Source organism: Carettochelys insculpta, chromosome 25 (assembly GCF_033958435.1).
Source record: "Carettochelys insculpta isolate YL-2023 chromosome 25, ASM3395843v1, whole genome shotgun sequence".
Classification (NCBI taxonomy): domain Eukaryota; kingdom Metazoa; phylum Chordata; order Testudines; family Carettochelyidae; genus Carettochelys; species Carettochelys insculpta.
In genome coordinates, this window is record NC_134161.1 from 1,492,448 (window position 1) to 1,506,890 (window position 14,443).

General features: G+C 47.9%; 1 protein-coding gene across 1 annotated transcript; it reads left to right on the top strand.

The window, feature by feature from the left end:
• Window positions 1-1,921: 1,921 nt before the first annotated feature.
• Window positions 1,922-11,390, top strand: MPZL3 (myelin protein zero like 3). Its single transcript, XM_074977107.1, has 6 exons — window positions 1,922-2,075; window positions 3,181-3,347; window positions 5,381-5,591; window positions 6,918-7,083; window positions 7,822-7,885; window positions 9,070-11,390. Exons 1-6 carry the CDS (start codon window positions 2,021-2,023, stop codon window positions 9,094-9,096), a joined length of 690 nt encoding a protein of 229 aa, XP_074833208.1. The 5' UTR covers window positions 1,922-2,020; the 3' UTR covers window positions 9,097-11,390.
• The last annotated feature ends 3,053 nt before the right edge of the window (window positions 11,391-14,443 follow it).

The window sequence follows — 14,443 nt, forward strand, 5'->3', positions numbered from 1 at the left end:
TTCCTAGCCACTAAGAAACCTTCCTTGGAGCCCTCTGTATAATACATTTCTTTCCCAGGGGCCAGACTGCACTCATTACATCTTTCTGCAACGGATGGGCAGACAAAGGCACAAACTGAGACTGTTTATAACAGAACGGTTCTAAAGGAAGGGACTTTTGAGACATGAGATTAGAAAGCTACTGACTCACAAATACTTACAAAGAAATTGAACTCTCAAGGGAAGCTGAAACAAAAAAGCAGTCAAGTAGCATTTAAAGACTAACAAAATAATTTATTAGGTGATGAGCTTTCATGGGACAGACCCACTTCTTCAGACCATAGCCACACCAGAACAGACTCCATATTTAAGGCATAGAGAACCAAAAACAGTAATCGGTGCAGGTCTTCTAGACCACGCAGGTCTTCGAAATAGGAGTGTAATGCCTAGGCTAGTTAAGTGATTGTCAACATGTGTAGCATCTATCTACCCATCTTGCTTAAGTTCAGAAGCCATCTTGTGTAATTTTATTTGACAAGTGAGGACAGTAGAAGCCACAGATACCACTTTTCTCCTTATCTTTCTGCCCTACTCATCTGCTCCGCTTCCTGACTCCTCTTCCTCTAGAACCAATCCATCAAGCTCCAAACGTTTGCAAAGACTAGGCTACTTGAGAGGGATACTTGCACACGTTCGCTGTGCCGTCAGTGACTGCCATCTCACGGAAGTGAGTAAAGCCAGAGTTACTGTTAAGGAAATACTGTTTGCTTTTCATCTCACTGAATACATTGCAATCCAACCTTTCTTTACTTTCCTACCCACGTCCAACCAGTTTCACTACAAACTACATCCCCCTCTGACGTTTCTCATTCCTCAGCTGAGGCCCAAGCTGAGACTCTGTCTGGATTGCTGATAACTGTTAGCGAAAGATACGCAAATTGTGCAACAGTTCTGTTAGGAGAGGCTTTCCCGACATCTGGCTCATCCGCGTGGGGTCAAATTGTCAGGAAAACCCCCTTCAGCTGAGACAGCCCTTCTTCCTCATGGAACGAGCACGACTGGGAGGTTGGCAGAATGCTCCTGAACTGGCAGACTTCTGTCGGGAGACCTCTGCGCTGCTGACAGACGCCTGCCGTTTAGCCAGAGCCTGATTTGTGATTCTCCCTAGCTTGGAGAACGCCAGCCACCCCTCAGGACGTATTTCTGTGCCGGGCAAGGCACCGTTTATCGTGCGATGGCTGCCGCTTGTGCTCGTGAAAGGGTCAAAAATCAGCTTGGCAGGCCTAAGAAACAGCGATCATAGAATCCTGGGGCTGGGAGGGACCTCAGGAGGTCATCTGGCCCAGCTCCTGCTTCAAGCAAGGATCGACCCCCACAAAGTCATCCCAGCCAGGGCCTGGTCAAGCCGGGAGCTGAACACCTCCTGCCGTGACGCGGCTCTGGCCGCCGCCGCCGCTTTGGCGCAGGGACGCAGCAGGGTGCTTTGGCGCAATGCAGCCCATGGCCCCGTGCCACAAAGGCGAGAAACGCTGGGGACCAAGGCGTACGAACAGGTCGCCCCCAGTCACGGCTGCACCCCAGGGGCCGTGCACAGCAGAATGACGTCAGGCCCTGGTGCCCTTATGACGTCACCGCGGGCACTGCGTTCCGCGGCAATGTCCTGTCCCAGCCGGAGCTGGGCCCTGAACCACAAGCGGGTGCCAGCCCCCCGGCGCTTCGGGCTACCGGTGCTGTGTGGGCAGCTGGCCCTGATCCCTCCCCGCAGCCCGCCTGGAGCCCGGCTGCGCTGAGCCCCTGGTGCTGCCCCGAGGCCTGCTGATGAGGCACCGCCAGGCTGTGCGTGGACAGCGGAAGGAGCCTGGGCCGGGGAAGAAGGAGGCAGGGCTGGGAGCAGGCCCCGTTGCCACGGGAACGACCCGGGCGGCCATCTTGGGCCTGGCCTGCCCTTCGGGGCGCCGAACTTCCGGTCCGGCCTCACCTGGGCCTTGCCCCGCCTGCCGCTGGGCGGCCGCGCTCTCTGTGCCGCAGCACCGCGAGCAGCATGCGGGGCCGGGCGGCCGGCGGCTTCCTCCGCCTGGGGCTCCTGCTCCTGTACGGTGAGCGCGGGCCGAGCCCTGGAGCCGGACCCCCCGCTGCCGGCTGGGCGGGGGCCTGGGGCGGGTCTGTGAAGTTGGGGTCAGGCTTAGGGTGGGTCTGGGGGTGGGGGTGATGGGGTGTGGGAGAGGGGTCAGCTAAGTGCTTGGAGCATAAGCCCATTGATGACTGTTGGCCAGGATGGTCGGGGCGCAGCCCCATGCTTGGGGGTCCCTCACTTCTGAGTGCCAGAAGCTGGAGTGGATGACAGCAGATGGATTTCTTGATGATTGTCTGTTCTGTTTATTCCCTCTGGGGTGTTTGACATTGGTCACTGTCAGAAGACAGGACACTGGGGTACATGGATTATCCATCTCAGCCAGCAGGGACACTGTTATTTTCTTACTGTGTTTTTATGATGATGAAACAAGTCCCTTTTTGAAGACATTTGATAAACTAGTTGCCAGTGTTTGTCCCCATGGTAGTTTCAAGACCTGGCTACAATTCCTAAGAGTTGTGACATTCTTGCGCCTCCCTTGGCTCCACAGTTTAGACAGTTGACTGACTTGTTTACATTTGTGGGGAAAAAAATTGTTTTCAAGTCCCAGGGTTTTGTATTTAAACTGCCTAAGCTTCTGTAATGCCATAAACATGTTTAGCATGTTACATCCTTAAAAAAGAAGTATGTTCTCAGCACCAAAGAGCTTACAAACTAAATAAGTGAGGCCTGAGAGAAGAACTTAAGGAGAAGGATTTATGTTGAGTTCTTAACGAGAAGACCCTTGCAGCTGGCCCTTTGGACTTACTTTCTAGTCCAGTTGTGTTTGATTACCTATTTTTGACTACCTTATCCCCCATAACTACTTGGAGGGCTCGGGCAGTGCCTCCAAATAAATACCCTGGTTGTGGGCTAAGTGTGAAACACTGCTGAATTCCTGCTCCCATCAGAGGAATCCCAAGGTCTGCATTCCCTTAATATCATGGGGTTGGTTTGGGGGCAAAGGGATTGGATAGTTTGAGGTACAGTTTGAGACAGCCATCAGTTCTTTGCTGGAACAGCTTTGCTTTCTCACTTGTCTCTTACAAAAAATCCCCTCCAATCTCTTTCTTTGGGGCTTGTTTCATCAGGTGTCTGCAATGCTTTTTCACTGGAAATTAAAGTGGATCCTGAAGTGCAAGCATTTGTTGATGAACAGGTGACCCTGAAATGCTCATTCAAATCCTCCTCTCCCATAACTGAGAAGCTGACTGTAGATTGGACTTACCAGCCCCTCACGGGTGGACATATGGAGACAGTAAGTGCTTGCAGATGGATGGCCCAAAGAATCTTTCATGCCAGCTCGGCATAACTCCATGGGAAGGTTGAAGGTCCCAGGGCATTTGTGTAAAAACTCAGGGCCTCAGTTGTGCTTCTCCACTGCTGTATCGTGGGCTCTTGGGCTGTCACTCTCCATTCCAGAGGTGGTTGGATTTCAGTCCTGGTGCACATCTAGAGGTTGAATTTCTTTACAGTCTTTTGGGGCAAAAGGCACCTTGGAATTACCAGGTAGTATAATCCTGAGAGATAACTGTCTTATTACAAAGTAGACATCCATATAAATGCCCTGTGGATTGCGTGGTTTGTAAAGCCTCCCTTGCAAAACACCATAGTAGCTTTGCCAGGTCATAGAATGCAGGTATAATTTTTGTGTTGGAGTGGCAACAGTGTGTGCATAGAGACAATATGAAGGCACTGATAGTGACAGGTGGTCCCAAAGGATTTATACGCTATTGGAAGTTATTTTTGGCAGCGTTATGAAACGCAGTCACAGGTGCATAGATGTAAAATCCATTCAGAAATGTCTCATTCTCTGTGTAAATCATCAGTGATTTCCTCTGCTCAGATGAGGTTGAGCTCCTGGGAATGGCACATTGCAGCTGGGAGGATGTGGTGGTGTCTATGTAAAGTCCCCTGTGGCCAGTGTGAGTGAACTGACGGGAAGTTGGCGCTGTTTTGTGAATTAAAGTCAGATCTGCAAAGTTGCGGCGTTCAGTCATTGATTTCCAAGGGGCTGAGGAGGGGGCACTGCAACTAGAGGCTGGCGCTGCTCCAGGGCTGTTATAGCTGTGACCTGTGTGGCTTCAGAGCTTGTCACTCTCACCAATAGGAGTTGGTCCAGTAAAGATATTGTCTCACCCACTTTGTCTGGAAAAGCTGTCTGCATAAGGCCTTACCGTAATGCTGGGAACCTCAGGCCCATATCTTGCCTTGATCCAGCCTGCAAGGCTTGGAGCTTGCAGTGGGCTCACTGGTGCTGGTGGTCCAGTCACGTGGAGGGCGCTTGTGCTCACTCCCTGTGGTGGCGGGGAAAGCCCTCAGTGTTCCCTACGTTTGGCTCCTGGCATCATGGGAGCGAGAGAAGGTATGGCCATAACATGCTGTACTCTAGCCATCCAGAGTCGTTTGGTTCAGTGCTAATTAGAATCCCCGTCTGCAGTGTGAATCAGGGGCTATGCTCTACCCTTTAGCTCCACAGGCTGTCCAGCACAACTCAGGCACATGTGAGGATCTAGCCCATAATGTCCATAAATGATATTTCTGTGTTATGTGAGGTTTTGAGGGCCTGATCAAGGTGAGCTGCAGGCTTTCTGCCTGGCAGGGTGGGAGGAAGTAGGTCTTTGCACTGTGGGGAAGCATTTCCTGCAGGCACCATCCCGTCACTCCCATTGGCCTGGAATTACAGCCAATGGGAGCTGGTGGCGGGGGGGAGAGAGGGGATGTGGTACCTGAAATGAGCTCTTTCCTGCAGTGCACAGAGCTGTGCAGAGCCACCTGCATCCCTGGGAGCTGCATTAGGTAGGTGCCCTAATCCCCTGCTTCATTCTGCATCTGCTGTCCCGCCCAGGCTCCACAGCACCACCCACTCCTGCAGCCCCTTCCTTCCCAGACATCCCACTCTGCTCCTGCACCCTCTCTCTCCCTCCCAGACCTCAGACCCTTACCTTCAGCTTCCTCCTGCACCATCACTCTCAGCTCGCTCTTGCACCCTACCCCCTGCCCAGATTCCGTACCCTCAACCCACTCCTGCAGCCCACATCAGCCTGTGCCATAGATACGAAAGATCCTGATGTACATTTCCACCCTCTTTTCCCCCTTGGTAAAAATTATAAAAATGATCTGAAAAGCTGGGGCAGCGATGCCCAGTATTGTGTGTTTATGAGCCCTTGGTCTGTCTGAGGTTGAAAGGCTGTTACTGAGTTGTTCTTTTTGACCACATTACTCTCCAGAAAAGTCACAAGGTGTTTTTATGAGTGATTTGTTGGAACAGTTATTGTCTTCCCTCTTCAGATTTTTCATTTTCAGTCTGTTGCCTACCCAGCAGTAGCCGGAACATTCAGAGACAGGATTTCTTGGGTTGGGAACATTGCGAGGGGTGATGCCTCCATTGCTATCCAAAACCCAACAATGAATGACAATGGGACATTCACCTGTGCTGTGAAGAATCCCCCAGATGTGCACCACAACATCCCCCAGACCAAGCTGACGGTCACAAACCGGGGTAAGACTCTTGCATGGCAATATTCTCCCCATTTGTTTCTCATGTTTTGTCAGAAGTCTTTCAAGTCAAAGCCACAGATGTGAAGTGTCTAGCTTCTCTGCAACTACAGGTTTAAAAGGCAAGCCCAGCATCAGTTCAACCTGTCTCCTTTCCAGCTAGATACATTAAGATCCATGCAATTTGTGTATTCTTTGGCTGAAAACTCAAGGTTGCATCTATCCTGCATGGAGATGGAAGATAGCAGCAGTATTTTACAAAGAGCAGGCATGTGTCGTGGTGCCTGTTTTGGGAGTTCAAATCAGCCCAAACTTGGGAATAGCGTATGTACAGTGGAACAGGAGGTGGTCGTGAAGGTAAAGGGCATTGGTCAGCAGCAGTTTAATATGCAAGATTGGCAGTCTGTCTTTCCCACTGAAGGGGGTTTGGCATTAACCAGCATGGAGGAAAACTGATGTCTTAACGATGAATTGATACTTTGCACACGTTAGTGGATGGCTGCCTTAGGCAACTGCCTCATCTACCCTGTGTCTGGGCTTGCAGATTGGACATGACTCCCTCTCACATGGCTTTGAATGTTGTGTTCCTTCACTGCCCCCAGATAGACTAAATCTTTTTCCTTCCCTCCATGATAAGAGTCTAGGTCTCAATCTGAGCTCTCAGCCTGACTGGGCTTTGTCACAAGTTCTTTTAACCCCAGCCAGCCCTGTATTACTACTGCTACTACATAACTCTTGCACTCTGAGCGGAGCATAGGTCATCTACAAGCCTCCTCCACTTCACTGTGTCTTGGGACAAAACTTCTAGGTCAGTGTTTCCCAAAGTGTGGCACATGTACCACTGGCGGTACTCAAAAGGCTTTGAACAGAAAATACATTACTGAAAATCAGGAGATAAGCATTGGGACACCATTGGGAGAGGGGTACACCAATAAGGCCAAAGTCCTGAAAGGAGTATACAAATGTTTTAATGTGTGGGAAACACTGTTCTAACTGATCCAAGAGTACCCCAGTTGTTGTCCTTCAATCTCAGTAGATTTTCTCCAAGTTGTCCGAGATCTTCCTCTTTTGCGTTTTCCTTGTGGTTTGCATCTGAGAGCTTGACAGGCTATGCTGGATGATGTTTTTTTGAGTGCTGCCGAGCCACCCCCACTTCCTTCTCTTGATTTGAAAGCGAAATGGGTCTTGTCCAGCTGAATTCCAAAACTCCTCATTTGTGACAGCCTGCCCTGTGCTTCTTGTAAAGAAGGCCAGGATGCTGTGTGCTGGATTAATATTTGCCATAAAAGTGAAACAATACCAGGTTCTACAGGTATTTTCTCTCCTGCAGGCTCTTCTGTGCAGCTAACGTCAGCAGCGTTGCTGTCCATCTTAGTGTTCCTTCCCTCTACCATTGTTGTTATTTTGCTGCTAGTGAGGATGGGAAGGAAATTTGGAGTCCTGAAATGCAGAAGAAAATCTGGCTATAAGAAATCATCCATTGAAGTCTCTGATGAGTAAGTTTTGCATTAAAACCTAAACCCCATTTCACCTCTGGCCTGTGGTCATGGGTGGAATATTTTTGGCCTCTCACATCTCCTAACTCACAACATCTGAGCTTCTGCTTGTGAGACTTTATCAGTGGACATGAGCCATAAGGCAGTCGGTATTTCTGAAAAACACTTTGTGGCAATGTGACAGAGTGAAACGTGTGCTGCATATGCTATTTGTGGAGCAGCTGTGCTAAACTGTTGTTGGGAGATAGAGCCTTTCACCTCCTTCACTAGATTTAATCTAGCCCAGGGCAATACGATGCATTGTGGGTCTCAGTCAAAATGTTTGTATTACAAAATCCCACTACTCTAACAGTAAGTGACTATCTTGTATATACACCACTTTGTTTTCCTGGGCTGTCAAGTCAGTATTGAAGTCAACAGTCTTTTTAAGTAAAACATTTTGGTTAATGGCTGCTGAAACTTTCCAGCCAAACAACAATTTGTGTGGTTAATAGTGTCATGAAATGACAGCTGGAGGCATTTGTGTGGCAAATCTAAATCTAGTGGCCAAACCTTTGAAATAAGGAGCTGTTTTTATGGTTTTAATAGTTAAAACATAATTACAGAGAGAGCATTTCTGATGAATTAGTCAAAAGAGCTGAGAGAAAGACCTACGTGTTGGAAAACAAACCCAGGCTTGGGTCTGTGTTGGGGCATGAGCAGGAGACACATCGGCCTAACACGTCTCTCTTTGTGCAGGCTTGAACACACTGAGCAGGGCACCTGCTTGGGGAGGATGGGCACATGGTGTTTGCAGTGTGTGGTAAGTGCAAGTAAACTTGCTTTTAATTTAAACTTTCTGCTGTTTTGTTTTGTTGGCGTACAGACTAACATGGGTACCTCTTGGTTTCTTTTAATAATGTGCTTTCCACCAGGGGAAAAAGCCACCCCCCTGCAACTTACACAAAATTCAAGTTACATGAAGGTGCATGGGACTGGAACCCTCGTGTAACTCAGGGGACTACTGTATTCCCTCATAGGTCATGTTTTCTAGACCCTTAATCACTGCTGTTGCTCTTCTCTGGACTTTCTCCAATTTGTCCACATCTTTCCTGAAATTTGGTGCCCAGAACTGGATACAGTACATCATACAAATACTTTCAGTTGGAAAAATCAGTCATGCCCAGCAAATCAAAGAAGTTGCTTGCACTTGGGTTGTGAGAGAGTGGGAAGCCATGGTGGCATCTGCTGGTAAGGCAGATATGTTTGCACCTTCTGGGATGTCAGAGCTATGAAAGCAAGGAAGCGCCAGATTATTGTGGTCACTAAGGTAAGACTGGGGATCTGAAAGCATGGTGTTGCTAAGAGCAGAGGAAGACTTTAGCAGTAGGATGTGAGAGTGCCTATAAGCCTGGCTGCTCAGGCGCTAAGTGCAGGTGGCTGTCTTTTAAATCCATAAGACTGGAGGCTCTCCAGTCTCGTGGAGATTTTGCAGGAGGGAAGTGGCTGCTTGAGCTGTTCTGGGTCAGCTCTCTGTAGGGAGTGGTACTGCTTTAGGAGCGTTTGGGGGTTGGTATAGCCATGCCTTTGTTTTGAGGTTTGGCTGTTAATCCTCTTAAACCTGCTCCACGCGAATTTCTTGCAGTGCCTGTTTAACCAGGCTCTTCAGTGACATGTCACAAGGGTTTGACTGCAGGCTTGTACAGGGCCCCTAGGCCTGAGGCTTTTGCAAGAGGGTTGGCTTTTTCAAAATGACCAGTTTCTGGGAAACGCGTGTCTGCATCTGCCCAGCCTGTGTGTCTGTGCTGGACCTCTGAATTGTTTCATGTATTTGTGTCTAATATCTCAAATATCGGAAGGGTAGCCATGTAAGTCTGTATCCCCAAAAACAAGGGGAAGTCCTGTGGCACCTTATAGACTAACAGATATTTTTGATCATAAGTTTTTGTGGGCAGAGACCCACTTCGTCAAATGTCTAATTTGAGTGTCTTGATGCTTTCTGTCCAGGACACAGATGAGGAAGAACCTTACTGATGGAAGGCCAAAGCTGAAGATGAAGAGAGAACAGGCAGTAGGAAAGTCCTGTCTCAAAGGTCACTCAGCCCCTTGGATATGCAGTAGTTCTTGGCACTTCAGGAGAATAATTGAGATGGGAAAATCAACTTCTATTTAGCCACAAGAATAATGATTTTAAAATCTTATTTATGGAAAAAGTAAACCTTTTGTATTCAAAAGCCACTTGGCAATATATTAAGGCAGATAAATCTGAAATGTGGCTTTCAGCTTGAAGAAAGTACAGTGCTTTCAATTAAACAAGCTCAGTCTCACCTAATAATCTGATTCAGCGCAGTCTCTGGTGTACAGTTTGTGCCAGGCATCTGTCAGATTGCTCCCTATGTCAAATGACTGTCTTCCCATTTCCTTAAGCAGGAATTGCCTGAAGCACATGCTGCTTGAGATTGAGATTGTAACATCTTAAGCAGCTGGTCTTGAGATACACCTAGCGGAGCTGCCTTGTGTTACACTGGTGCAGCCTTTCTGATGTTTTATATTAGCATGACTGAGGGCCAGTTGTGGTCCATTGTACAGAGGACATTACTGATTGTGGGGTGAAGGGAGCTTGCTGCTTTTTCATTGCTTCCTGGTGTCATCTGCCTTCTAATGACAAGATAATCATTGTATGCCTCCCATCCTTTCAGCTGAGGTTTAAAAAGCTGCCAGCTGCATTGTAATGAAATTCTGGCATTGGCTTTGATTCTTCATTGCCCGGCAATCTGCAGTATCAGATAATTCTCTGCTCAGGATGAAGTTATTTGTGTTTAAAAAAAAAAAAAAAAAGAAGAAAGGAGGCTAATTTATAACCGTTTCCCCTCATAGCACCCTGTCTTCCTGGGCCATCATCTCAGGGAAAAGCTCTTTGGGCTGTATGGTAAAAAAGCACCAAGCTCCTCCACTTTTCATAGGCTCGGAGTTCGAGCCAGCAGCTGAACAAACGTCTGCTGAAGGGGCTTCACAATGGCAGAAGTGACCATTAATAGTGCTGCAGTGGCTGGCTCTGTTGTGTGGAGCGAGGCAGACAACATCTGCATGAACTGCACACTGATGGACGTCATTAGCTGCCACACTTGTCACATTTCACCTTCTCTTCCACAAGTGTTATGGAACTCAGAGTGGGGGGCAGAATGGGGCTTCCCTGTCCATGGAGTGAAATGCTTCCATACGTAACTGCCTTAATCTTAGATAGGCCGGGGTAGCTAGTGGGTTGTGTGAAATTCACAGGTAGATAGAGGAAGTTACAGAGAGGTCAACGGTGCATCAGGATTTTAGCAAATCCTGAAGGCGGGCTCAGTGCATTGCTTGGCTGGGGAATCACTGAACGTTTCAGGGACAGAGAATTCTCCTGATTTTTCCTTTACTCTCAGATCCAACAATAAATCTGAGTACAATGGTGCTTTGCTCAGAGTATTATCCTGTCTTAGTTCTGACTGGTCTCTCTAGTGAGCAGCATGCCAAGGAGCAGTGTGGATAACATATCAGGTTCTGTAGACCGATGCTTCTGCCTTATTGCTATCCCAGGAAGTCTATGATAAAGAATCCATCCAGTTCCAATGGGTTTCCCCGTATAGCTCCCTCACTAACCAGCACAGGCAGGGCTCATCTTTTTCTGTCTAAAGGGCTGCTTGCTTCCCCCTCTGCAGAACTGTGTCTGTGAACACTACTTGGATGTTGCCTCTTGAACTCTTAGGTTTCTGGGGGCCTCAGCCTGCTTCTGTGCGGATGTGGGAGTGCTGCCCATGACTGAGCTGGGAACAGGGTTGTTTCTTGTCCGACACCTTTGTTTACTGTTCAGGCTGAGAAATGCCTTGCCTCCTCTCATGCTGGCCATCCTCTTACTCCTTGAATTGCCTAAGCACTGGGTGACGACGCTGACAGCATGCACATTTAAAGATCCCCTTAAACGAGAGTATTATAAGAGCCTTGTCCCGCCTGTTGGGCTGGATCTGGGCCATAATTCTCTGCAGCTCCAAATCTGCTGTAACTGCAGGAGTGAGTCAGTACTTTCACATGCGCGAGTGCTGACTGGGGAATTACTCAGCTGCCAGAAGGCTGGGCACCAAACTGCTGCCCTACGGTGTGAAAAGGGGTGGAGTATTTTCTTTCACGTCCCTTGTGCCCAATAAGAAATTGCGAGAAGGGAGCAGCCGTGATCTTCATCGCTGCTCAGTACTCAAACTGCTGCTCTCCGGCGTGCGTTCTCTGTGTGGCGTTAGCTGGATGATCCCTTTTGCCCTAGATGTATTGCTTTGTCATGGCCAATAAATCATTTTACTTCATTCGAGGCCACGTTTCTCTTTATTTGGCTAGAAATAGGCAGGCACATGGCTGAATTTGAAGAGGAGCTTGTGAAGTGTTCTGGCCTGACTCTGAGCCGAAGGAAGAGTCATGGTGATGATGGGAAATATGCTTAGGAGCAAATTTAATAGAAGAGAGACCACAATCTCCAATCCCAGTTCACAAATTCTGGCATGAATATCTGTTGTCACTGAGGTAGAATAGATCCCACCAGATGAGTGTAAGCTACAGCCATGTGAACCTGAGGCTATTTCTAAGGAGCAAAACATGGTATTCAGGGTTGGTTGCTGTGAGTGTGGTGAAAGCGATGATGAGAATTTTCCCCTTCTACAGCTGAGAGATTTTCATAAGTTGACATTTACTGATGATGGTGACTGTCCAAAGCAACATCCACCCCCTGAAAGGATCTTAGTGGGAGCTACTGGCAGGCTAGAGTGAGCTGGTTTTACTGCTCTAGTTTGGGCTACAGCTAATGCTCAGTGCTTTGTAGAAATAAAGAAAGGAGGGCAAAGAATTTACAAAGGAGTGGCCAAATCCTGCACTTGATTGTGCTGGTACGAAGCTGTATTACCTTCCCAGAGCTTGTATTTCTGAATTTAAAGAGTGGGCAAGAGCAAGCTTTGTCTTACTTTGTCAGCTCTCTGGACTTCCAGCTCTGGTGGATCACACCGGCCCCCATCTTGGCACAGAAGTGAAGCAGCATATCTACTGTTGAAACTGGGGGCTGTAGCGCGGAAGGTAACTGTGCGCAGAGCAGGTAATCTCGAATGCCAAGTGTCCTGCTTTGCGTCTGGAATCTAACCAGTAAATAGTGGCATGCCGTCAAACACATATCAAACTTACAAAAGTTTGCATTTAGATAGCAGCTTCTTGGCACACAGCCCTCCTTGAGCTGGCTGTTTTGTAATTTGTCTTGGCAGCACAAGCTGAGTAAGGGGAGGCCAGGGAGCCACAGTTTGAGAATTGGTGTCCCCCATTAGGGACGCACATAGTAGGTTTGACTGGAGCTGTCTGCTGTGATTAAAAGCTTGGGGTTCAGGTACATCCTAAGCCAGTGGGTAGCAGCTTTTCCCCCCAGTAAAGCTAGTGCTGTATCTACAAGTATCTGTTTACAGCCACGCTCCCCTTTGTTCACCAAAGCATTTCCTGGTTGTCAGGACTCATCTTCCCCTTTTAACTTAAAAGCGACCACCTGCTGGTGAAGGAGACAAATAAGAGATGTGAAACCAAGAGCTACGTTGTAAATTATGTATGTGCAGCCGCAAGCTGAGCGAGGCCATCGTAGAGGTTCTGTAGGTCTCTGAATGAGTCACCGGAGAACACTTTGCGTGCGAAGCTGGGGGATCTGCTCCAAACGCCCTGGTGAGTGTCCGAATAATCTTCATTCATTTTCTTTCTGAGCGCAGAGCTTGGGAACGTTTAAATGCTCTGCTCTCGGCTGTCCTGAGGCTGAACGGGCGCTGTTGGTGCCAAAGCCAGCGAGCAATGGTTCTTTTGAGGGACAGTTATGCCATGGAAGCCTCCTGATCCCTTTGTGTCACAACGTGCTGGAGGGAACCCCGGTGAGCTAAGGCCGTTGTCAGCTGCAACATGCACAGGGCCTGCTGCCAGATTTGCTGTGCAGAAATACAGTCAGTGATGGGGCTCTGAGTAATAAGGTAAAAAAAAACAAAAAAAAACAAAAAAAAAAAACCTGGAGGAGTTGGAGATGCTGGTCAGATTCTGTAAATGAGCTCAGTGGTTGGGGGTATGTTCAGTGCTGAAAAGTTCTGAAACTCGGGCCGTAAGTGTCACTGTAAGAGCTTCTGGGTAGGGAGCACTTCTGGAATTTGGTTCCCTACTTCAGGTGCAAGCTGGAGATCTGTTATAGCAGTCTAGTCCCATACGGAAATTAGGAGAGTGGTCATGCTGTGCTAGGAACGGCTGCGGCCAGGGATTTTGGAGCTTTGGGTATAACACTTGCTTCAAGCAAGCCCTGAATTACATGATAGACTGCTCAGGGCAGAGCTGCCTTTGGAAGATTCTAAATACTCAACTCTTTTACAAACGTTTCTTTACTTTGAGGCATGAGCAAGGAGAATTAATTGATAGGCTGAATAGTAACAAGTCTCCAGGACCAGACGGTATTCACCCAAGGGTTCTGAAAGAACTCAAATGTGAAATTGCGGAGTTACCAGTGGTTTGTAACCTATTCTTTAAATCCGCTTCGGTACCCAATGACTGGAAGACGGCGAATATAACGCCAATATTTAAAAAAGGCTCCAGAGGAGACCCTGGCAATTATAGACCGATAAGTCTAACATCAGTACCAGGCAAAATAGTAGAAACAATAGTAAAGAATAAAATTGCAAGGCACGTAGAAGAGCACGAATTGTTGGGCAAAAGTCAGCATGGTTTCTGCAGAGGGAAGTCGTGTCTAACTAATCTATTAGAATTCTTTGAAGGGGTTAATAAACATGCGGACGAGGGCCACCCAGTGGACATAATATACCTAGATTTCCAGAAAGCCTTTGACACGGTCCCACACCAAAGGCTTTTATGTAAATTAGGCGGTCATGGGATAGGAGGAAAGATCCTTTCATGGATCGGGAATTGGTTAAAAGACAGAAAACAAAGGGTTGGAATAAATGGTAAATTTTCACAATGGAGGGGGGTAACTAGTGGTGTTCCCCAGGGGTCAGTCCTGGGACCGATCCTGTTCAACTTGTTCATCAATGATCTAGAAAATGAGGTAAGCAGTGACGTGGCAAAGTTTGCAGATGACACCAAGTTGTTCAGGACAGTCAAAACCAAAAGGGATTGTGAAGAACTACAAAAAGATCTCAGCAAACTGAGTGATTGGGCAGCAAAATGGCAAATGAAATTTAATGTGGGTAAGTGTAAGGTAATGCACATTGGAAAAAATAACCCAAATTACACGTGCAACATGATGGGGTCAAATTTAGCTACGACAGATCAGGAAAGGGATCTTGGAGTTCTAGTGGATAGTTCTCTGAAGACATCCACGCAGTGTGCAGCGGCAGTTAGT

What these genes read in the sequence shown, in the direction of transcription:
- MPZL3 (XM_074977107.1), top strand. Translation starts at nt 2,021, where the DNA reads ATGCGGGGCCGGGCGGCCGGCGGCTTCCTCCGCCTGGGGCTCCTGCTC. An exon ending in GGGGCTCCTGCTCCTGTACG is followed by an intron (nt 2,076 to 3,180) that starts GTGAGCGCGGGC and finishes TTGTTTCATCAG; the next exon opens with GTGTCTGCAATGCTTTTTCA. An exon ending in CGGGTGGACATATGGAGACA is followed by an intron (nt 3,348 to 5,380) that starts GTAAGTGCTTGC and finishes TTCCCTCTTCAG; the next exon opens with ATTTTTCATTTTCAGTCTGT.